The sequence below is a fragment of the Lycium barbarum genome, chromosome 4, assembly GCF_019175385.1.
Source record: "Lycium barbarum isolate Lr01 chromosome 4, ASM1917538v2, whole genome shotgun sequence".
NCBI classification, from domain to species: domain Eukaryota; kingdom Viridiplantae; phylum Streptophyta; class Magnoliopsida; order Solanales; family Solanaceae; genus Lycium; species Lycium barbarum.
The window spans coordinates 24,581,573-24,603,994 of NC_083340.1; the positions used below are offsets into that span (position 1 = coordinate 24,581,573).

The window sequence follows — 22,422 nt, forward strand, 5'->3', positions numbered from 1 at the left end:
AACTAAGCTTTTTAAATGAAACAATCAGAAAATTATATATGATATCAGAACAACCATCGAAGTATATAGTATGAAAATGAATAATACTACAAAGCATTAGAAAAGTCAACCTGTTCACACTATCTACCTTTTATTTCTTTTTTCTTTATTTTCATGCCCTTCTTTTTATTTTTTCTTTATTTTATGCACGGTTTTGTATTTCTAAATCAGTATATATTTGCAAAAGATCACTTGTGATAACATTTTTGGTTATTCCTTAACCATTAGGAGAATTATGTAATTGCGAGAACTTCCAATTCAATGTTTTGTTCATTGTTCATCTGTTGTTTCTAGTTTACATCCTGAAATTCAATGTATTACCAAGATTAGAATTTTTCTTCAAAAAGCGAAGAGGTATTGTAAATTGTTTTTAACTATTATGAACTGACAGTGTAATTTAACTTATTATAACATACTATATATCTTATTTTTCAAGTTATTAATTCCACTTATTATGGGCATGTTACAAATTTGTCTCTTACTCCTCTAGTTTGTCATAATTGTGTATATAAATGGGGTTAAACTTAGAAAAGTAGCATAAAAAAATTAATGCCCACTGTTTCACATAATGTATGAAAAATAATTACAAATTCCACTTACAAACTTTAAAATAGTACAGTTCTACTTTTAGAAAGCTATAAGCATACAACAAGGGATGGTTCACATACTTGACAATAGATGAGCACTCATTTGTGCTCTTGCAGGGAGATGACAGTTTCAAAAGCACCAGCCAATGCTCTCACTTTGTTCTTCCTTTGCTCCCTAAGTTTGCTTGCAGTCTCTTCAATCACATTATTTGAAACCACTGATTCGTTATTCTTGCCTTGCACCACTTGATGTTGAAATTTTGATGATGCCACATTCATATTTTTCGCTGGCTCTGCTTCTGTACTTTCTTCTACCGCGACCCCAATTTGCTTGGGATTGAGACTTTCGGTTTCTTCTGCCATGGGAGTTTCTTTTTCTTGGTTTGTTTTTTCGTCCTCCTCTTTCGATTCTTGAATCTCCTCGGATGCATTTGTGACTATTTCTTCTTTTTCCTTCTCTGATGAATCAGGTTCATTAGGCTCATTGCTGATTTCTTCTGGTTCTTCAATTTTGGTTTCTTGATTTTCCACTAGTTCAGCTGCAGCTTTGATGTCCTCTAATTCAGCATTGTTTACATTTTCATCAATAATCTCTTCAATGTGATCCTCTGTGGCTGAATCAATATCATTCTCCCCTGCATCAGAATCAGCAATCATTTCATTGTCACTTATGATCGTTTCCTTTTCCGTGTCATGAATTGTTAGTTCTTGATGATCCTCTGGCTCTGACTGTTCACCCTCAGAAATGACATTCTGAGCTACATCTGGAGAATTTGTTGTTACCGATGCTTTTGTAGTTGAACCACTAGCACTATCATGCTTCCTGGTCGTAGTTGTGGTTGTCTTTTTTTTGGTCACTGGCCTAGAATTTAGGCCAGCACCGCGTTGTTTCCCAATGGCATCCTTACTGGTAGTAGTTTTTGAGGATTTATCCAAAAGGGGTCTATGGGAAGTAGAAGTCTTGGTTGATAAAGACGAGGATGAACGAGGAATTCTCTCCCTAGGACTAGGGGAAATTCGAGTTTTTGGAGAGGAAGAAGGTAAGGGAGGCTTATTATCGAATGATCTTCTTCGAGATAGATTAGATGTTTTGGTACTGTGAGTGTTGTGCAAGTCACTTGAGGATGCAGACTTCTTGGCTTGAGCAATTGTTGGTTTGAGATAGCTGGGAGTGTTCTTGTTTAAGGTACTAGCTGTTGTTAATGTTGGATCAACTTGTTTTCGGATAGGGGATGTTGTTTTTGATGTGTTTGTTGTGCTTCTCTGGTGTTGTATTGGTGATGTTCCTCTCTTCTCCTTCCCTGCAGGAGAAGGAGCTGTGTCCCTTGCCCTTGTTGCCATTCTTTTGTCTTTGGCTAGATTTTATATCTGCAAAACATATCACAGATGAGTACAAAAGAGTTTAGGTTTTATTCAATAGCGAAATATAAAATATTTAAACGTCCAAGTGACCTAGATGATAAATAGGCTGAATATGATCCTTAAACTTGTCAAGATTTTCATTTGGACACATAAACTAAAGCTTGTACCTATCGATCACTTGATCTCGAGCTAAACTGTGTCTATAAGATGTGTCTGACACATTCTTTGAAATAGCTTAAGCGTGTGTTGCCACCCAAAGTGGCACATCTCAACTTATTATGACGAGTGCATTTTGAACTTATCAAATTCCTTATGTTACTTTTTGATCTCAATAAACCCTCAATGATATACTAGACAGTAAGAGCTTTCCTTGGGTAAGGATTTGCATATATAGCTGCCTAAATCGTAAATTTGAGCTTACTATGTAGACAGCCGTGAGAAAGTAAAATTAAAAGAATGGAAAATGGTGAAATTTGGTCCTCTAATATCTCAAAATTAAGCATCTCTGACTTTTATTAGGAAAACCTGTTTCTGCTGTTAATAGAGCTCAAATGTGAGTAATTTTAAACTACAGTCACAAGCTAAGAGGCAAATCATCAATGATGTATCAAAATTCTTTTTTATTTTTTAATTTGGCCCCTGTTCATAATGGTCTCTTTTTACGTTCTTTAGTTCTAACCAAATCTACGAAGGTGGACATGCAAAGTAATTATCTATTTGCTTGTGCACATTACAAATACAAGTATATTTATTTCAAAAAGCTTGAAATACACTTTAGAAATAAATATTACTATATTCAATTTTGATTGACGAAAAGATTTCGTATATTCTCAGCCACAGTCCTACGAATTAAAAAAGTGCAATTTTTCTCATGCACTTTTATCTTACCAAAAGACTTATCCGTTTGACCTTCTCAATTCCCTTTTTTTTTTTTTTAATATTCTTTTTCCCTATCCTAAACCATTTTCTATTTATTCATCTACTAATCAGCCATCCCTATCCACCCCATCCAAAAAAGGAAAAAGAAAAAAATAAGACACAAAAAGTAACTATTATTGATCTTTTGGGATACTTGAAGAGAAAGTAGTAGTATTACGAATTAAACAATGTATAAGATGCTTCAAATCGGTTATCAATTCGAAAGAAATATCACAAATTTCATGAAACAAAATGCATTAGTTCCAAAAGCAATATCATAAATTTCATGAAACTAAATGCATTAGTTCCAAAAGCAATATCATAATTTTCATGAAACAAAATGCATAAGTTCCAAAAGCAAGGAGAAGCTTTAATTAAGATAGAGGAAAACACACCTTTTTTAATGAAAGGAGATTATGAAAAGCCTTCATCATTAAGGATTGTTTTTTTTATTGTTGGGGGAAAACAAACTCGGGTATTTGGGAGCAAACCAGCTTAAAACAAGGAAGGATATGAAAGAAAGGAAGGAGAAAATGTTGATTTGAAAAGGAAAAAAAGATAGGCATTTTTTGAAGTTTGGTGGTAATATTTCGTGCTTAAATTATGGACAGCCTAAAATTGTGGAAAACAAGGTATAATGCTCTCCTTGGTTCTCTAGCTTCATAAATCATTAACGTAAATAATTACTCCATCCGTTCACTATAGACTTTGCACGCCCCTTAAGAAATAATAAATATAGTGCATAATTTATCATGGTACCATATTAATTGGTGCATATTCTTAATATTTTTGGAAAATGATTTGAAACTGGCAATTAATGCCAAGGGTAAAACAGAAAAAAATAAATTATTTTTCTCTCGATATGCGAAAGTGGACAAGTAAAAGAGAAAATCAATTTTTAGAATAGTGGACAAGTAAAAGTGAACGGACGGAGTAGAAGGTTAATTTCACGCACGGTCGCTAAACTTTACTCTATATTATAATAAAGATGTAAAATAATTTTGTCATATTGAAATAATTAAACTTTACCTACTATAAATCTATAATAGCAAAACAACAATATTATTTTTGATCACACAAGTAATCGACCTATATCCATTGTAACATGAGTCACACTATTTTTATTTTTTATTCCATTAAAGTAATTGAGCCTTAAATATGTATGAATCATTTAAAAACACAAATAACCGGAAAGTTAACTTTGGCTAATCATTTTTCCTTCTTGTTTGTCCGTTTCATTTATTTCTTTTAGTTGTCTTTTGTTTAATAAAGTATGGTGATAACACTAGGTACATTTTACGTTTTGATGATCGTCAAACTGCTGCAGAAACAGGGAGAGAGCCCTGGTTTCCGATCTGCTCTTTCTGTGCGTCGTACAGTCAGTAGCAACAGCTGTAAAGCTGCACTGTCCACTGCACAACTGTAGAGCAGTGTTGCAGCCCATGCTTTAAGTCAAACATGGGATAAGTGGTCTCTATCTCACCCACATGCTCTCCAATAGATATATAACATGTTCCAACATATTGGGTATCGCTTGAAAACCTAAACTATCTTGTGCAAACCTTGCCGCCACAAGTTCTCAAGTGCTCTCAAGAACAAGGCCACTTACAAGCTGGAGGACCTGATCCAGACACCAGATTATGTCTATGTTCTTTAGATTGTTGTGAGTCTTTGTTTGTTTGATCTTCAATTGTAAGCCTACTCTTCTCTTGTAAGAAGTTGTTTGTAGGTATTTTTGAATTCTCAAAGGTTGTTTGTAGGAAGTTTAGAGTGTCTTTGACTAAGAGTTAGTCAAGTGTTGCAATAGTGGTATTGTAAGGGTTGAGGGATTAAGTGTGTTAATTCCTAGGTTGCAAGAGTTGTAATATGAAGTTGCTTGATATAGTGGAGTTGGAAATCCTACGAGGTAGGTCGCAGTTTTTAATTCCTTGATCAAGGAGTTTTTCACGGTAATATCTTGTCTATTTACTTACTGCACTGTCTCAGGAAATTGATAGATAACCAAGTTCCTCATATACTGTTTGGTGGACGCATAGCCTACAATACATCTTATGGGTAGTAAAACTTCTTACACTGGGATTTTTTTTAAGTTCTTGAGCTGGGAATTTAACCTTTCAAGCATTTGTATTTTCAAGCACTGCTATTCATAGGTGTAATCTCATAATTGAGCATGTGTTTTTAAAGTACAGTTGTACATAGCTTAATTATGATTTATGTTATATCGTTCATTTAATCTAATTAGTACTCACACCACTCATCTACAAGTATTTTATGATACAAGTCATGAGATTAAGCCTAAATAGAGATAATGATGAGCCCCACTGTGGGAGCTTTTATTATATATTGTGTTACACTAATTTCAGAAGTTGAATTCTAGCTTATAGTCTCAAGGGGTCGTTTGACTGGCAGATAATGCCGAGATTACAAATATAAGAAATGTAATATATGAATTAATAATTCTTGCGTACATTTCTTGGTGAATATTTGGTTTATAGTATTAAAAATATGATATATAATTTAAGATATGTATTTGATTTTAAATTGGGTAAAGTTTTGCTTTCAATTATAACCTTGGAAAATGCCCGATTTATTAAAAAAAAAGAAAAGGTTATGGAAGAAGAGTAATTTTATCATTTGAATACTTTTTTCATGTATTAATGTATAGCTATTCTTATTATCCCAGATCGAATAATGTAATGATTGTTGTATTAAATAATATCAGTATTCAATACCGAAATTGAAATGTACTGATAACCAAACGTGCCCTTAAGGTTTTACTAAATGTACTGAAGATATTAAAATAATTAATTTTGCATAAAATAATAAAATATCTGATTGACCGCTTAAAAAAGTTGTTGCATAATTCATGTAGTGTTTAGTTAGCGGTATTAAATAATACTTGCATTAAATTATGCACAAATCTATGTACTATTTTATATCGTATAAAATTGTAAATATTTTTTTTTCCAATTTTAACCTTGATTTCATAATTTTTTTAAGGAAAAAAACCTATGAAAAAAGGAACACTAAATCAATTCATTATTTCATCTCAAAGTTATTAATTTCTTCATTGATGTAATATAAATACAGTACTGCAATTCTAATAGTCTGTATAATATATAATCTTAAAGTTACTTGTACTAGAATAACAAACGCCGAATTATTATCCCTTCATAGTTTATCCTATAGTAACCAACAAGCCCTATAAAAGTATTTTATTATACTGGAACATGACGTATTGATGGTATCGTTGAGCCAACAGCCGTCGATATTTGACTTTCCGCAACCAATGGGCTGATCTAACGGCTTACATCTCTCGTTACTTTACGCGTCTCTCTAACTAATAAAAGGTCTTTTTCTTTCCACCATTTTATTATTTGAACTTCACTTTTCCTTTTTTTTGGCTAAAGGAGAACAACAAGAACACGGTAATGGAACAATCAAGAATATGTTAATTAATTGTTTTAACTGATCATGATTGTTAATTATGTATTAGAAATTTCTTGATATGGGTTTAAAGGTCGAGGAGCAAATAAGATGATTTAATTTTTTTGGGTTTGACTGATTATTAAGTCAACTATTTGATTCATGTTTATTGTTATGGGGTTGAAGATGGCAGAAGTAAGAAAGTTGTTTTTGGTTTGACTGATCATTTTGTAAGTTCTTGATTGAACTTTTCTTGTTATTTCTTGGTATGGCTTTGAGAGATAGTGATACAAATAATGGGACTTTGATGATCTTAGTCAACTCTAATTTAATCTTTTTCCTGATATGGGTGTTTATCCTTGTGGTTTGTTTTGATGTTCTTTGAGTTTTCTGATTGACTTTGATGGTACTTTTCATTTGCTTTAGTTCTTGAGAGATTGTATGGTGTGATGATCAGGTTTTTTTATTGGGATTCCATGTTTTTTTGTTCAAAAGTTATTGCCTTGTTTATGCTGTTAATTGTGGGAAAACTTTCTTCAATTCTTTTATATTTAGCATATCGTTGTCTTCTAAACATCTATGAAATTCTTTTTTTGAACAATACAAGTCAATGAAATTCTGAAGGATGACCATGAGGTCATGGGTAAAGTTGGTGCCATGTGACCAGGAGGTCACCGGTTCAAGCAATGGAAACAGCCTCTTGCAGAAATGCAGGGTAAGGCTGCGTACGATAGACCATTGTGGTCCGGTCCTTCCCCGGACCCCGCGCATAGCGGGAGCTTAGTGCACCGACTGCCCTTTTTCTTCTTTGGGGGGGGGGGGGGGGGGGGTTGTTATGCAAAAGGTATAGTGATGGTTTTCTTACTATCAGAAATCAGCACTATTTTTCTTCCAAGGGGAAATTAATGAACTTTCATAGATTACTCTTGTGGGTCGTTTTAACAGATTAGATGAGGTACAAGTAGTTTTAGCTGTCAATGAACTGTGGAAATCTCCAAGTCAGTTATTCGTACCACATGTAAAATGAATATGAGTTTCTCCACAGGTCAGAAGTTTTAAACTTCGTTGTACTTGAAACTTCAGAGATTGTTGTAGTATGCTTTGAAAAACAGCTTTAAGTTCTGACTTGACCTGTTAAAAGAAATAATTCATTTTCTATCATTTAACTTCTTTAAACATACCTGGTTGATACTAAATATTAGTATATGGTTTGACAGAATTTGGTGGTTAGTGTAACTAATGGATGTATATTCTGGCAAAAGAGCTAAAAATGGGCTTGTCGTGCCTAGAAGAGGTTTAAGGGATACTGCTGATAACAGGGACGAAAATGTTAAGCTATGCTCGCGAATTGGATGCAGTGGCCGGCTCAACCATTCGAAGAGCAGCTGTGTTGGAACTAAAGAGAAACCCAGATCATTTAGGCCTACTTTTAATTCTTCAAATGGGAAGGATGTGGTTGGGAGTTCATCAGGGACATCTTCAGTGCTGAATAATGTAAGAAAGGCACGCGAGGCATCTCACATTAAGTCTTCCTCTCAAGTTGGAAATGATCAATCAGAAATTAGTTCTTCGGATGGTGGATCAAGCAAAGCTAGATCAACAGAAGCAGGCTACTCTAGTGGAACATCCAGCAGTCGACCTCGTAAAATAGTTAGTCACAAGTCTAAAGCCATCGATTCTGAAAAACAGCCCTGTAGCAGTGGGGCTGGGTTTGGGTTGAGAAATCTAAAATGCAATTCCACATCGGATGTCCTCCCACATAATTGTTCAACGTCACAATCAAGATTTAATAGAAGGGACATGGTAAAAAGGAGATACACAGAAGGTGAAAGCAGTTCATCTGGTAAAGGGAAGAAAAACACCGAGGCATCACTAAGAGAAAGACGTGTCACTCGTCCTACTCATGGAATCTCCATCTCTGAGTCAAGAAGTGGCAGAAATTTTGATTATAGTGTGAATAATCCTTCTGTTTCAGCTCAGACCGGAAGGTCAATGAATGTGAATTCTAGGTTTAGGGGTCCTGTACAGGATTCATTGCAAACTTTACATCGGCCTGAAACACCAGATCTCAATCTGCAGTCGTCAAGTCAATTGTTCACAGATGGCTCTTCAAGTGATTCTAGTGCTTATAGTTTTCCTGGTAATGATATTGATGATTTACCCAGTTTAATGCCCTTCACTTCTGCAGAACTAGGCATTAACCGATTAATGAACCGCGAAGCCTTACAACGATATAACATGGATGGAATTGCTGAGGTATTTCCCAGATGAATCTAGATTATTCTGCTTCCCGTAACTTACATGATTTTTTTTAAAGAGATTTGTTTTTTTTACTGCTCCACTTTACAGGTATTATTGGCACTGGAGAGAATTGAACAAGATGAAGAGTTAACATATGAGGTATGTTTGAGTACATCTGACCGCCTGACAATGTCCTAGCTGTGGATTTATCAATGGAACTACTGTTTTCTGTCTGCAGCAGCTGCTTTCATTGGAGACGAACTTGTTGCTTAGCGGCCTTAACTTCTATGACCAGCATAGGGACATGAGACTGGATATAGATAGCATGTCCTATGAGGTGTGTTTTTCATTTTTAATACTTTATGAGTACTGAGTATGTAAAAAAGTATTCGTTCTTATAACAACAATCTAGGGAAATCATTTTGTAGCTGAAAGCGTTTTCTCTTGGTTTGACGAAAGATAGCTCCTTCTGGTACTGTGTGATTCTATAGCTTCCAGGTCAAGATTTATTGCTCATTAACAGGAATTACTAGCTCTAGAGGAGAGGATGGGCACTGTTAGCACAGCTCTGCCAGAGGAGGCATTATCCAAGTGCCTTCAAAGAAGCATTTATCAAGGCATGCATTCGGAACTAGGGACGTTTGGAGGTGATGAGAATGAAGATGAGATCAAATGCAGTATTTGTCAGGTACATTTATCTACTTTTATATTTACTGAAGTAGATGATTCTTTGTGTTTCATATCATCTCTGAGATTAAGCAATTGCCGGTTTGGTAGGTTATGTGTTTTCTTCATTTTGAAACTCTACAAACATATGCAGGAGCCAGAGAACGTCTGCTAAGATCTAATAAGGACCCGATATTGACATTGTTTCTTAAGCTTTTAGGATGCTATATCTGGATGAACTCATTTTTTTTGTAACTAAGAACATAATCAACTATTTGTTTTGCAGGAGGAGTATGTGGTTGGAGATGAAACTGGCAAGTTAGAGTGCAAGCATGGTTATCATATGGAATGTGTACAACAATGGTTAAAGCTCAAGAATTGGTGCCCAATCTGCAAAGCATCAGCAGCACCATCTTAGTTCAGAACAATTTAGACACCATCTTCGACGAAAAAAATAAAAATAAACTTACCATCTTCGACGAAAAAAATAAAAATATACTTACTCCAAAATTCCAGACGTGGGGAAGCTGAATGGTTTCCTTACTGTACAATTTCATCTGGATAGGTGGTTCTAGCATTTTATTTTTCTCCTTGTTCTTGTACATTTTGTGGTTCACTTTCCATTTTTTCACTTGTAAATATTTGACATTTTAAGCAATAAGCTCAGGTTCTTCTAAGAATGAATTACAAAGATACAAGTAAGCTACCTGGCTAACTCCATGACGTGCTACAGAACCTAACCTCCACCGTGTCGGGGGAGGGGGACCAAGCAGGATATAGCTAGCGGCATAGGAGCTGACTTGGCATTAGCTGCTTTGTGCCGCTTTGAAGTAATTTAATATGTGGAAGCCGTTCTTCATTAATCTAATATGTGGTTCTAGGTTCCTTATTCCGGTTGTAAAGCCGAAGAGGTATGTAGAAGCCTTTTTTGAGTAATCTAATATGTGGTTTCAGGTTCCTTATTCCGGTTGTAAAGCGGAAGGAGAGGGCGAATGACGGAAGATGAGCTAGCCAATGTGCTTAACTAACTTCCCAAGGACTCAAAGCGTAATAAAAAACTAATGTATTGGCTAAATGTGTAAATAACTTTCGAACTGATTCCAACAGGTACATCCCACTTCCACAGCCCCTCGTACCACTTCCCAAGCACGAAAACACATTGTGTCTATAACCTTGAATTGATTAAAGTAACTATTTTGAATGAAGTCGCTCGCTAATTGAGCCACTTTAATGGAGTGCGTGCATTTAATTGAAGTCCTAAAAGCAAAGATTGTTGGCATATCTAAAATCATTTACAATTAATACTATATATGATTTTGTCTTAATTACACAACCTTATTTAAAAGGCCACTTATTGATAAATGCTTTTATTAAAATCCTTAAATTGTTTAATGACTTTGAAATGATTTTATTGTGAAATAGTTTCAGCTCTCCAGGACATAAAATTTCAAAAGCTTCAGCTTTTAGGATTAAAATAATTTTGGAAAAAGATCATTGGTTAATCAATGGATGAAGTGATAATTATACTAGAATTGAGGATTAACTTACTTGGTGAAAAATGCATGCATTAGTAGGATGTATTCGTGAAAACTAATACATAACAAATCATAGTAGTAGAATATCAAGATTATTAATGCAGAGGTAAGCATGGTTAAAGATAAAATTACCATTGAAATCTGTCAAAGCTAAAGAATACGAAGGGTATATTTATACACCTTACCAAACAATCCAAGGGCCCTAACAAAGCCAAAATTGACTGGACGATTAGAATAGATTACACTCCTAATTCCAGAGAAGAATTTTAAGTCATACTCCTAATTCCAAAATTCAAGATTACTTTACAAATAATAATGGGTAATTAAGTAGCTAGCCACAGTGTTGGTAACAACTAACCGGACAGGGCCCCAACAAGAAGCAAACAACATTTGACTGGACAATTATAATAGATTAGTATGTACTTGAATAATGCCAACTGAAATCTATCTTCTTGTCAGAATTCACTCTCAATTGGCCTTCTTTCTTAATCTTCAGATAAGATTCTTGAAACTCTGGTTCTTCCTCTCTTCCTCCATTCTCAGGTAAAAAAATTGCTCCTCTTTTAAAAGATTATTCTGTAAATTTACTTGAAAAAAAAAAATCACATCTTTGGCTCAATTTTTCTATTCAATGCCTCAAATTTTAATTCTTGTAATATAAGCTCTTTGGGTTTTACTGCAGTTCATTGATGCATATTGGAATTTACTATGTTTTTGATTTTTTTTAAAATATCATATCTTAAGATCAATTATGGTTTGGAATGCTCAAAATCAATTCTTGTAATGCTTTTTTTTTTTGGGGGTGGGGGGGTGGGGGGGGGGGTGGGTGGGTTTGGATTTGCTTCAGTGGATAGATGAATTTGAAAGTTTTTATCTTTTTGAATTTTCTCCAAGTAACTTAATAAATGATATAGTCATCTCCATTGTGCTTACAAATGCTTAAATTTGTAGTCTTGTAATGAAACTTCTTCTAGGTTCTTGTTATTATTAGTTTTACCTGCAAAATCATTAGAAGATTTCTGGGGTTTGGCCAAATTTTCGAGAAAATCACATCTTATGCTCAATTATGTTTTGGAATGCTCAAATTCCAATTCTTGTAATATGTTGTTTTTCGGGTTTTGCTTTTGTGGATTTGCTGCAATAGAATGATGCATTTGGAAGTTCTAAGAAATTGCATCTGTAGCTAACTCATCTTTGTAAAGCTCAAACTTCCATATGTATAATGTGATCTTTTTGGGTCTTCATGTTATGGGATTTTGAATTGTAATGTATGTACTTTCCATCATATTGTAGTGCTGCTTATCTGAGCAATAATGGCTTCCGCGGCAATGTTGAACTCGCCTTGTAATGTTGGAGCTGTGAAGTTTGAGGTGAAAGTGAAGCCATCGCCAAATTTGTTGAGTGCACGGACTTCTATTAGGTTGAATCGGAGGAGGGTGTTGACCGTAAGGGCTAGCAATGAGTCTGGTTCAGAACCCTTAAGAAAGATGGGCTTGACTGATGAGGAGTGTGAGGCTGCTGTAGTTGCGGGAAATGCGCCTGAAGCTCCTCCGGTTCCACCAAAGCCGGTTGCACCTGCCGGTACCCCTAATGTATCTTCACTGGTTAGTTTGAGACTTATCATTATTTGTAATTATGTTGATTTGCCATTTTGGAATGGTGAGGAAGTGTTCAAATGGACCATCTTTTTCATAGCTTTGGAGGACTGTTTTGATTGCGTTAGAAGGTTCTTGGCTTCGGTTATGGTGGCATGTTATCTAAGCTGCTGAAAGTCATTTTCTAATCTCCGCATCAAATTGTTACCAAATTAGATTTTGACGAGTCCAGAGTGTTTGAATTGTTTTTAATTGAACTAACCTGATGTAAGTTGGTTGACTATGGTGCAATTACATGTATATACGTTGTTTCTGAATGAGAAGTAATTTACCAACTGTGAGAATAGCAGAAGATGTGGAGAACAAATATGATTTGATAACTTAGTTATAATGAGTATAGGCATCTCAATAAATGATAACTGGCTTAGGATATAAAAAATAGATTCATCTACCGAATTGAAATGATACGACAGAAGTTTCATAGATGATAATACTGTATAGGAAGACTGGTAAACCAATGCTGATGGGTGTTATTACTTTTTGAGGCTTTATATAACCTTTTCAGGATTTATTTTATAACATTTTCAAGAGTTCCAGCTACAGAAATCCTTGTAAAGGAAAGTGACCATACTTTGAGAAAATTACACCGGACTATAAATCTTGAAGTTTACCGATAAGGTCTAACAACAGCTTCTTTGAATAGCTTTGACTATTCTTATCTGGACTTAGGATGCAGAATGTTCAATTTGATACTTGCAAATTACACGAGACATACCTGTAGGGTGTTTCTGGTATTTTTAGAAACATCATGGTTCGTAATTCCATTTACACAAGATGGTCAGCGATCTTTGTGATATGTCCCTCTGAATACTTGACTTTGAAGAAGGTGTACTTATTGCTTAATCCTTTAACTTCTAGTAGGCTATCAGTGGGTACCACATTTATTACTTAATAGTTAATAGTGTTAACTTGTTTAGTTTGTATAAATGATAACATCTTGGTTGAATTGTCAGACTGTATTGTGAATTTTTCTTGATAATGCTTTAATATAGACTGAATACTGCATCGGAAGTTGATACGATTGATCTGCTATGTGCCTGTAGCTAATGATCATATTTTTCTTGTATAGCCAATTAATAGGCGACCACGCCGTAATCGTAGGTCGTCAGCAGTAAGAGCTGCATTCCAGGAAACAAGTATAAGCCCGGCGAATCTTGTATATCCACTATTTATTCATGAGGGTGAGTACTTGTGTGAGTTACTTCTTTCTCTGCTTATAACCTGTCATACTGTTCTTACAAATTGCACACTTACAGGTGAAGACGACACACCTATTGGAGCAATGCCTGGATGTTATAGGCTTGGATGGAGGCATGGTCTTGTTGAAGAGGTCGGTGAGCTATCCCTAGGATTCTTCATCCTCTATAATGGCTTTGCATTCTCAGACCAGTTTTAGCATTTTGATTCTTTAATTCAATTCTTCTCCCCTAATTGATCTTGTTTATCCACTGCTCCCCATTCTTCCAAGTTTTAGCTAGTAAAAAATGGAGTACGTGATGCGTTAGATCACGTAAATAGCAACCAAGTGTGCTCTATCAAGTGTTTAATGTTTAGGATAGGTTGGAGGTGGTGACACACGATGACCACACCTGAAAGATCACCTTTTGTCTAAGGATCCCTACCTCCACTTTTGGCCATAAGTAGCTCTCTCTCGGTTAATTTTGATATAATTGACCTTGTAGCCATGCTTTATATTGGTTCACAGTGTGTATAATTTGATGATGATGTGCTGCATAGGTCATGTTGCTATGATTTTGCTAAATCTTGACGGTGATTTGCTTTCCGTTGTCCATTTGTTTTCTATTGTCTATGTTATTATGACTAAGACCACTATCATTACAATATTGCTGTTATTAATGATAAAAGTTTTACCATAGCATTATATTGGCAAAATGCTATCTTTGTAGTTCGTTGTTATTTTTCAAGTTTTTAAGTTTTATTCTTGGAGAAGGGTAGAGAGACAGGCCCATTATTCACCGAGTTTTGAACCATGCACCAGTGGCTCAGGGGGATTTCTCGGTTATTAAAAAAGCATAAGTTTTATCTTTGGGTTGGGCCGATAAATCACCTGATCTCTTAGGAAATGCGGGTACATAGACTTGGAATGTAGGTTAAATAAAGACTTTGATCCTTTATGGGCATCACTCACTCTTGTCAGGATATCAACGGACATGCTTGTCTTGATTCTGTTTTTACTCATATACTTGATGAAATAGTTATGTGAAATATACAGACCGTGCTCTTGTTTGGCAAAAATAATCAAAATAACAACGTCAAGAATTCTGCTGTCAGATTCCTCTCAGTCACTTGCTGTGTGTAATAAGGGCCCCTCCCTACTTTGAATAGGATAGGCGTGCATGCTGGACGCGTTATTCAGTATTTTATTTTTCATGACAAGGGAACCCGCAGCAGCTACCTTCGGGTGCGCATAGGGTAAACCCCGCTCCTGTGTAATAGCCCTCAAACCACACAGAAGAGATAACCCGCACTAGGTAAGCCCCATGTGACGAGCTCGATCGAGAAGGCAAATCCCCTGCTGTTGTAGGCAGGGAGTTTAGAACCTGAGACTTCCATTATGGAAGCCCCATGCTCAACCAACTGAGCCACCCTTGTGGGTTGTTATTCAGTATTTTATATATATACAGGACTTCGGTTACAGCTACCAGACCAATGTTTAAATTGATATTCAGGTCTGAATATTCATTTTCACTTTGCGAGGTTGGGTAGGATGAAAAGCATCTATATTTCTTATTGAGAATGAGAGACTGATTTATTCACTGGAAGATGATAGTTAAATACTGGTCACTACCCAGTGTAATCCCACAATAGTGGGGTCTGGGGAGGGTAAGATGTACGCAGCCTTACCCCTACCTGGGTAGGGAGGCTGTTTCCGATTGACCCTCGGCAACCCTCCTCCTTTATCCGGGCTTGGGACCGGCAATGTGAGCGAGCTCACACAGGCGGAGTTATGATAGTTAAATACTGTTTTGGTAAAAAGGAAATCTTTGCAGGTACTAGGTGCAGGTTTAAGTGCAAATATCAGGAAACAGGAAAAGAGCAATAAACAGAGAAACAAAGAAACTCATACAACAACTATTACAACTACACCACGATCCCAAGCAAATTGGGGGATCAGACAAGCTACCATGTATATACCTAAAATTTGCCAATAGGTTGAGAGTTTATAGGTGTGACTCTTCTAATGGACGGAATCACCTTGGAGACTAAGAAGTACTTTTGGCAATAATCGGTACTATACAATTCTTATTGTCCATGTTATTGACAGACCTCATGTATGATATTCATGGAAACCTACATTTGCTAGAACAAATATTAAACAAAGCACTTGGAAGATTAAATTAGTTACCGTAAATCTGTAGTAACATGACTGGGGTCTACTAAATAAAAATTGAGGTGCTAAAATCCAAATGGTGATAAATGACTAGACAATAGAAGGGTTAGTAGGCTGCAATTAATTGCTGATCGGCACTTGCCGCCTCTGATTGAGAAGTAAATACCAAATGGAACTTGAAACATTTCTAGAATTTCACCGGCTTCTAGAATATGGCCATTCGTGACACTTCCTGTCATATGCTTTTAGAGGGCCTATATAAATCTTGTCAATGTTTCGGTTTCAATCTTGCAGTCTGCTACACATGATTTTCTGTACCTAACAAAATATGGCTTGGTTAAAGATACACATCGTATCATATTTAGAGATTCAACTGCAATCATAGCACCTTTGTAACACTTCTCTGCATTTTTTGAAGCAATTAGAGTTATTTGTCTTATGCAGGTCGCAAAGGCCAGGGATGTTGGTGTCAACAGCATTGTGCTCTTCCCAAAAGTTCCAGACGCTTTAAAGGTCCTTTTCTACCAGCATAAATTTCCATGTACCATCTGACTTCAGATTAAAAAATATAACTTGTTTCTTGTAACTTCAGACCTCTACAGGAGATGAAGCTTACAATGAAAATGGATTAGTGCCTCGAGCAATACGTTTGCTGAAAGACAAATACCCTGATCTTGTATGTAGATAATATTGCCTGGTTTCGTTCTATCTGTTTAAAGTTTAAACAGCTGCATTTTGCTGTGGGAAAATTCTGATGCTTCCTCTGATGTTTAATGTTCGATAGGTTATCTACACTGATGTTGCTTTGGATCCATATTCATCTGATGGGCATGATGGCATCGTCAGAGAAGATGGTAAGACACAATTTTGCATTCATATCAGCCTAAAGGGAAGACCTTTTTTTGCTGAATTACATAAAAATTAAGTAAAAAACAGCTCTAACAGATATAATACTCATGAACCCATGGAATCCTTTCTGTAAATTCTAGCTCATATAGATCGTCCTATAATTGTGTAGCTTATGTTTATTATCCTAGTTAACATTAAATAAATGCTGATGCTATGAGGTAAGTTCTCTTTCTTGGTTATGGTGATAGCATTAGTGTACTTCAGTCTTTAGCTTCTTGAGTTATTGTATGAACGAGGAAGGTGTCTTTTGAACTTGAATATAGAGCAGATATACCCCTCAACTATAGGATATAGAGCAGATATACCCCTCGTTAAAAAAGTGGTGCAAATATACCCTCGCCGTTACACAAAGGGTGCATATTTACCCTTTTCATTAACAGTCCCTATTTTTCGAACTAAAAAAATATTTTTCTCCATTTTTAAAATTAAAATATAAATTAAACAGGTAATTTTTACCCCTGTTACTCGCACTCTGCTCCTTCCTTCCACCTCCTTGCTGCCACTGCTTTCACCGATGTCACCGCCACTGCCGCCATGTCCTCTGCTCAACCGGTTAGAATTCTTTCCCGAAATATGAAATTCACATTAACCCAAAACCGACCCATGAACACCCCTAATGTCAATGAAGGATGCTCCCTGTATTGCAATCCGAAATATAAATGCAAGTTATATTTATCAAACAGGAATTAAAGCTACTTATCCAAAAAAAAAAAAAAAGGAACTAAAGCTGAATGTATCATAGGCTCATAGCTAATAGTTTTACTAAAAATTTGTACTTATTTCCTATGCTGTAAATTGTGTATCTCCTTTTCTGCATCAATGATAGTTCCTTTCCAAACAAGGAATAGAATTTGACTAATTTCCTTGTTAATAGAGGTTGCGGGAAGACAAAAAGTATAAAGACAAAGCACAAAAGTATTTTTCTTTATGTGGTTTCTTAAAAATGAATGACCACAAATGTACAGAATTGATGTTGACTTGTTGAATACTTAAGTTGATTGAGGCACGGACTATGAACTATTTTGTCAACTGTAATGGCTGCAGGAGTTATCATGAATGACGAGACTGTGCATCAGTTGTGCAAGCAAGCTGTTGCTCAGGTTATCTTCTATTTCATATGATAATGTTTCTTCACTGTGACAAGCTTCCGCTGCTCTTTCTACTCTTACATGTACACATATTTCAGATTTACCTTAGTTGAGCTGCACCTTTTTTGTGTTCTTTGAGAATAATTCTGTAGTGCTGGCTGAGTTATTGACCTAGGAAGCGTAGATGTTTTTCTTGGAAGTAGTTTGACCTTACTGAGAAAACTACTCCCCATGTCTATTTTGCTGGATTCAGAGATGATGGATATATATCTAGTTGAAGAACAACGATTATTGATGGCCACCTCTCTTTCTTTTATTTTCAATTTCCTTTCTTTTATCTGCTTTTATTCTTTTTAAGACTGAACTTGATTTTAGTCATTATAACTACCAAGTATAGAAGTTTGCAATCTCAAAAAGGTTAATACATCCCAAGTGGGAATCAGCAATATTATGGAGTAATGCTGGTCATGCAGGAAAAGCAGCTAGAGTGGGCGTCACAGGTTAAAGGCAGTTGGGTTTTGGGGGGAAGGGGGGGTTGTCAGAGAGAAAATTGGGGAAAAAACACATTCAAGGTGTGTTCGGCATGAAGGAAAATGTTCTCCAGAAAAATAAATGGGTTCGTTGTTTGTTTTCTTGTGTTCGGTAAGTAAGCAAAAAAATAGTATCCTATACAATCTAAACAAATACTATGGGAATTGGGAGGTGGGGTGTGAGGTGGTGGGATGGGGGTTACAGGGGTGGGGTGAAGATGAGGTATGTTGGAGGGTGGGGAGGAGACAGTCAATGTGGAATGTTACTTGTGGAACTTGTTTTCCCTACTTCCACTAGGGAAGTCATTTTCCTCATTTTAAAGGAACTTCTTTTCCTAGAGAAAATGTTTTCCAAAAATTTAGACCAACCGAACATGGGAAAATTGGAAAACATTCTCCATAACGAACACACCCTTAGTTTTATTTTAAGCACATGTATTAGTGGATGTTACTCAAGATTTATTTTTGAAACAGTGTCATGTTAGTAACTTCACAGGAGAGAGTTTTTCTGAATACTACTCCCGAATCTTCTCTAACTACACCATTTTAACTTGCAAACTAAGTCATTTCGCTGTCAGTCAAACCAGGTGATAATGAACACTTCTAGGGTTCTCAATTGCGGCTCTAATGTATACTTGTTTGTCTGCATATCCATAAGAATCTGAACCACAACTTGCAAGCTCGATAGACAGCATAGATGCCCAATAGGAGCTCAAACAACAGAAAAGAACGAACTAGCTGTGAAAAAACACTGGCAGAAGTAACTTAACAGAAAAGCAGTAAAAACCAACATACAACATCGAATAAGATATTCTAAAATATGATCGAGTTCAACAATCTTTCCAATTGATGATGCTACCTCTTGAACTTGGCTTCTCGTTGAGCATAATATGCTTTTCAAAAACTAGGACATATGCATCAAGTGTCTGCTTGTATTTTCCTTTGCACTTTTTATGCTAGCATGTTTTTTATTGAAACATTTGACTAAAATGCAATTTCCAGTCTTGTTAATTTCCTTTTATTTTACCTTAGGCCCGAGCAGGAGCAGATGTTGTCAGTCCAAGTGACATGATGGATGGTCGTGTTGGAGCAATTCGAACAGCTCTTGATGCTGAAGGGTTTGAGCATGTGTCTATCATGTCCTATACAGCAAAGTAATTGTTTAAACTCATGGGACTATTAATGCAGATATTATATATTAGTCTGGGAAATGTTTAGTTGTTTGCATATTGATTCAGTAGTCAATAAGGCAGTTTTCATATGTTCTGCGGTTTTTCTCTGTTATATGTTGAGTGTGGCTTAGATCTTCAAGCCTAAAGAGTTTAATGGCATCATATAGTAACTTTCTCATGTTATTGTTTAACAAAAGCACTCATTGCCATTTTAAGTTCTAGTTCGCGTCACGCAAGAGAACTTGATAATCAGTCACTCTGATGGTTCCAGGCACTAGTGGTCTAATAATTTAGAATACAGAGTCTTAATTTTTTTGTTTATTTTAATTTTTCCTTTTATGGCTTCTTTGATATTGAAAATTGAGTTTCATCTCTTTCTCGACTTATTAGCTTAAATTGTATTGCAGGTATGCAAGCTCATTTTATGGACCTTTCAGAGAGGCTTTGGATTCAAATCCACGTTTTGGAGATAAGAAAACGTATTAAACAACAAACTGAAACTAAGTTTCCTTTTATGAAATATACCATCCATTTTATATTCAAACTGAGTTTACTTGTGCGGGAACTTGGTTTTCACATGCAGTTATCAGATGAACCCCGCAAACTACAGAGAAGCTCTAGTGGAGCTGCAAGCAGATGAATCTGAAGGAGCTGATATTCTTCTTGTTAGTATCGCTTTTGTTGTTCGGCAGAAATTTGGAAATATACTGTTCTTCTAAAGTTGCCTTTTTTTTTTTTTTTTTTTTGGTATATCAGGTTAAACCGGGTTTGCCTTATTTGGATATTATTAGGCTTCTTCGGGATAAATCTCCTTTGCCCATTGCTGCCTATCAGGTTCTCAACCATTCATTTAGCTTGTTTTTAATCATTCAATAATTTTATTGAATATTACTAGATGTTCAATCTTGCCCATACTTGTCGAACCCGATGGTCCAATTGTTAGCTCTGGTAGAACTGTAACATTATGAACTGATGATAAAGATAAAACTATTGCCTTAAAGTCAATTTTTAATAAGAGCCCTATTTTTCTTTTTATATTTGTTGTTTATAGTGCAGTATCCTTAATAACTTAAAGTCTTTAATTTCACATAATAATATTATTGCTACTATTTATACTAGTAAGGATTAATTCAAACGAATAAGATGTTAACTGTGTGTTTGCAATACAATTTGTTGGATGTTGTGTATAAATATTTTTTACTAATATGATGATGTGAGTAGTCTAATTCAAAATTCTAATATATTTCTACTATAATAGTAGGCAGTTTTTCTTTCTATTTCTTTTATAAAAAAATATTTTACTTTTTTGTTTTTCTACAGACTACAATATCGTCTAAGAGAAAATTAAATCATAAAATTGACAATTAATTTAAACATATTTGGGGCCTCAAATTTTTGATTGCCTAAAGCAAAGGGTTCACTAGCCTCACCCTTGAGCCACCTCTACTGATGATGAAGTTGTAGGCTATTGAAGGGTTTAAATGAGCTAAAACAATATTGAGGTTGCTATGCAACTTTAGAGCATTTGTCTTTGCGTATGTACTTACGAAGAGTTACTATTCAGCATTGTCATTTAGATGAGTTGCATTAATAAGAACAAGTTCACTCAAGGTTTTCGATGCTGCTATGTGACAGATTTGAGTTCTCGAGTGTATTGACATTCATTGGTTGTGGACTAATTCACACACCAAAAGCATCGTAGAGAAATTAAAGACGCCTTTCAATTGTCATGCCAATTGGGAGTTCATTAAACAAAAAATGAAACCTGTAACATGATAAATACCATGTTCTTTATATAAATGCCCTATGATTGTCTTCTTTTATAGTTTCTGGTAGCAGAGCATCATTTATTGCCAATATCCCGGAACACTAGTGTTTGCCTTCATTTCTGTGCTTTCATCTTCTCAAGTTCTTGAGTTTCTTTCTCTACAGGTTTCAGGTGAATACTCAATGATTAAAGCGGGTGGGGTTCTGAAAATGATTGATGAAGAAAGGGTTATGATGGAATCATTGATGTGCCTTCGACGAGCTGGTGCTGACATCATTTTGACCTATTTTGCTCTGCAAGCCGGTAGATGCCTATGTGGAGAGAAGAGGTAGAAGCTAGCCAGACCATACAAGGAATTCGTGTACCAAGAAGATTAGTGAGTGAACTTTGTAGATTAGTCGATGTGAGTGTTGACTTTAAAAGAAGTAGCTGAATTTCACTATGTTCTTTCTCTGTTGTGTAATTCTCTTGCTAACTCAAGCTACGAATATGTTTAGATTATTTGATGTGAGCTTGATTTAGATGGAGGGTACTCCTCTTTGTAACATTTTGTGCATTTGATAGCTCAAGATTATTTATTATTAATAAAATAATAACAGATCAGTTAATTGTTTCAACTTCCACACTTTGGCAGTAGTTATTAAATTGTTTACTCCCTAGGTTGTCAGGATGTTCAAAACCTTTTAACTTGATTACTAGAAGATGAGTGACTTTTGGTCCTTTCACTTAAGAAAGAGACATAATTCAACAGAAAATTAGGTATGCATATGCTTCTGTGTTTTGGCTCCTTTTTTTCTTTCTTTTATTGTTGATATGATAGACTTAACCGCAAAGGCTAGCTCAATGATGTGGGGATTGTCCAAAACCATGTGAGGATTGTCCAAAATCATATGAGGAGACCAAATAACCTACCACATATCAATGTTGGAACTCCCTCCCTAGAACTAGACATTTAGAGTGTGAATAATACAAAATGGGTGCTCAATATTGGATAAATCTTGAATTAGAAGGGTCTGACTTTGATATCATGATAGGAAATAGACTTTGGGTCTAACTCAACTAGGGAAATTTGCACAATTGTTCTTATTTGGGGTTGGTCTTTAATTTTTGTTCCTCAAATTGCTGGTCTTTAATTTTTGCCCTTTGCCTAATACCCCGAGGTTCTGGGTTCGAA

General features: G+C 35.6%; 3 protein-coding genes across 11 annotated transcripts; 2 read left to right on the plus strand and 1 right to left on the minus strand.

The window, feature by feature from the left end:
• Positions 1-45: 45 nt before the first annotated feature.
• Positions 46-3,511, minus strand: LOC132635603 (uncharacterized). The gene is made up of 2 exons (XM_060352052.1): positions 3,302-3,511; positions 46-1,994 (listed from the first exon to the last, which is right to left on the minus strand). Exon 2 carries the CDS (start codon positions 1,965-1,967, stop codon positions 726-728), a length of 1,242 nt encoding a protein of 413 aa, XP_060208035.1. The 5' UTR covers positions 1,968-1,994; positions 3,302-3,511; the 3' UTR covers positions 46-725.
• A 2,689-nt stretch (positions 3,512-6,200) lies between these two features.
• LOC132635604 (uncharacterized) lies at positions 6,201-9,919 on the plus strand. 8 transcript variants are annotated; one of them, XM_060352053.1, is made up of 6 exons: positions 6,202-6,334; positions 7,550-8,588; positions 8,682-8,732; positions 8,812-8,910; positions 9,097-9,261; positions 9,526-9,919. In XM_060352053.1, the coding sequence occupies exons 2-6, from the start codon at positions 7,572-7,574 to the stop codon at positions 9,655-9,657; spliced, it is 1,464 nt and encodes a 487-aa protein (XP_060208036.1). In that variant the 5' UTR covers positions 6,202-6,334; positions 7,550-7,571; the 3' UTR covers positions 9,658-9,919. The 8 variants fall into 8 exon arrangements, with proteins under 8 accessions (XP_060208042.1, XP_060208043.1, XP_060208040.1 ...); XM_060352056.1 differs by having other exon boundaries at positions 8,815-8,910; XM_060352055.1 differs by lacking the exon at positions 6,202-6,334 and adding an exon at positions 6,341-6,562.
• A 1,225-nt stretch (positions 9,920-11,144) lies between these two features.
• Positions 11,145-21,865, plus strand: LOC132635606 (delta-aminolevulinic acid dehydratase, chloroplastic-like). 2 transcript variants are annotated; one of them, XM_060352061.1, is made up of 13 exons: positions 11,145-11,317; positions 12,068-12,378; positions 13,499-13,610; positions 13,686-13,759; positions 16,226-16,294; positions 16,374-16,457; positions 16,566-16,635; positions 17,735-17,790; positions 19,341-19,462; positions 19,888-19,959; positions 20,064-20,145; positions 20,237-20,314; positions 21,413-21,865. In XM_060352061.1, exons 2-13 carry the CDS (start codon positions 12,088-12,090, stop codon positions 21,578-21,580), a joined length of 1,278 nt encoding a protein of 425 aa, XP_060208044.1. In that variant the 5' UTR covers positions 11,145-11,317; positions 12,068-12,087; the 3' UTR covers positions 21,581-21,865. The 2 variants fall into 2 exon arrangements, with proteins under 2 accessions (XP_060208044.1, XP_060208045.1); XM_060352062.1 differs by lacking the exon at positions 11,145-11,317 and adding an exon at positions 11,328-11,426.
• The last annotated feature ends 557 nt before the right edge of the window (positions 21,866-22,422 follow it).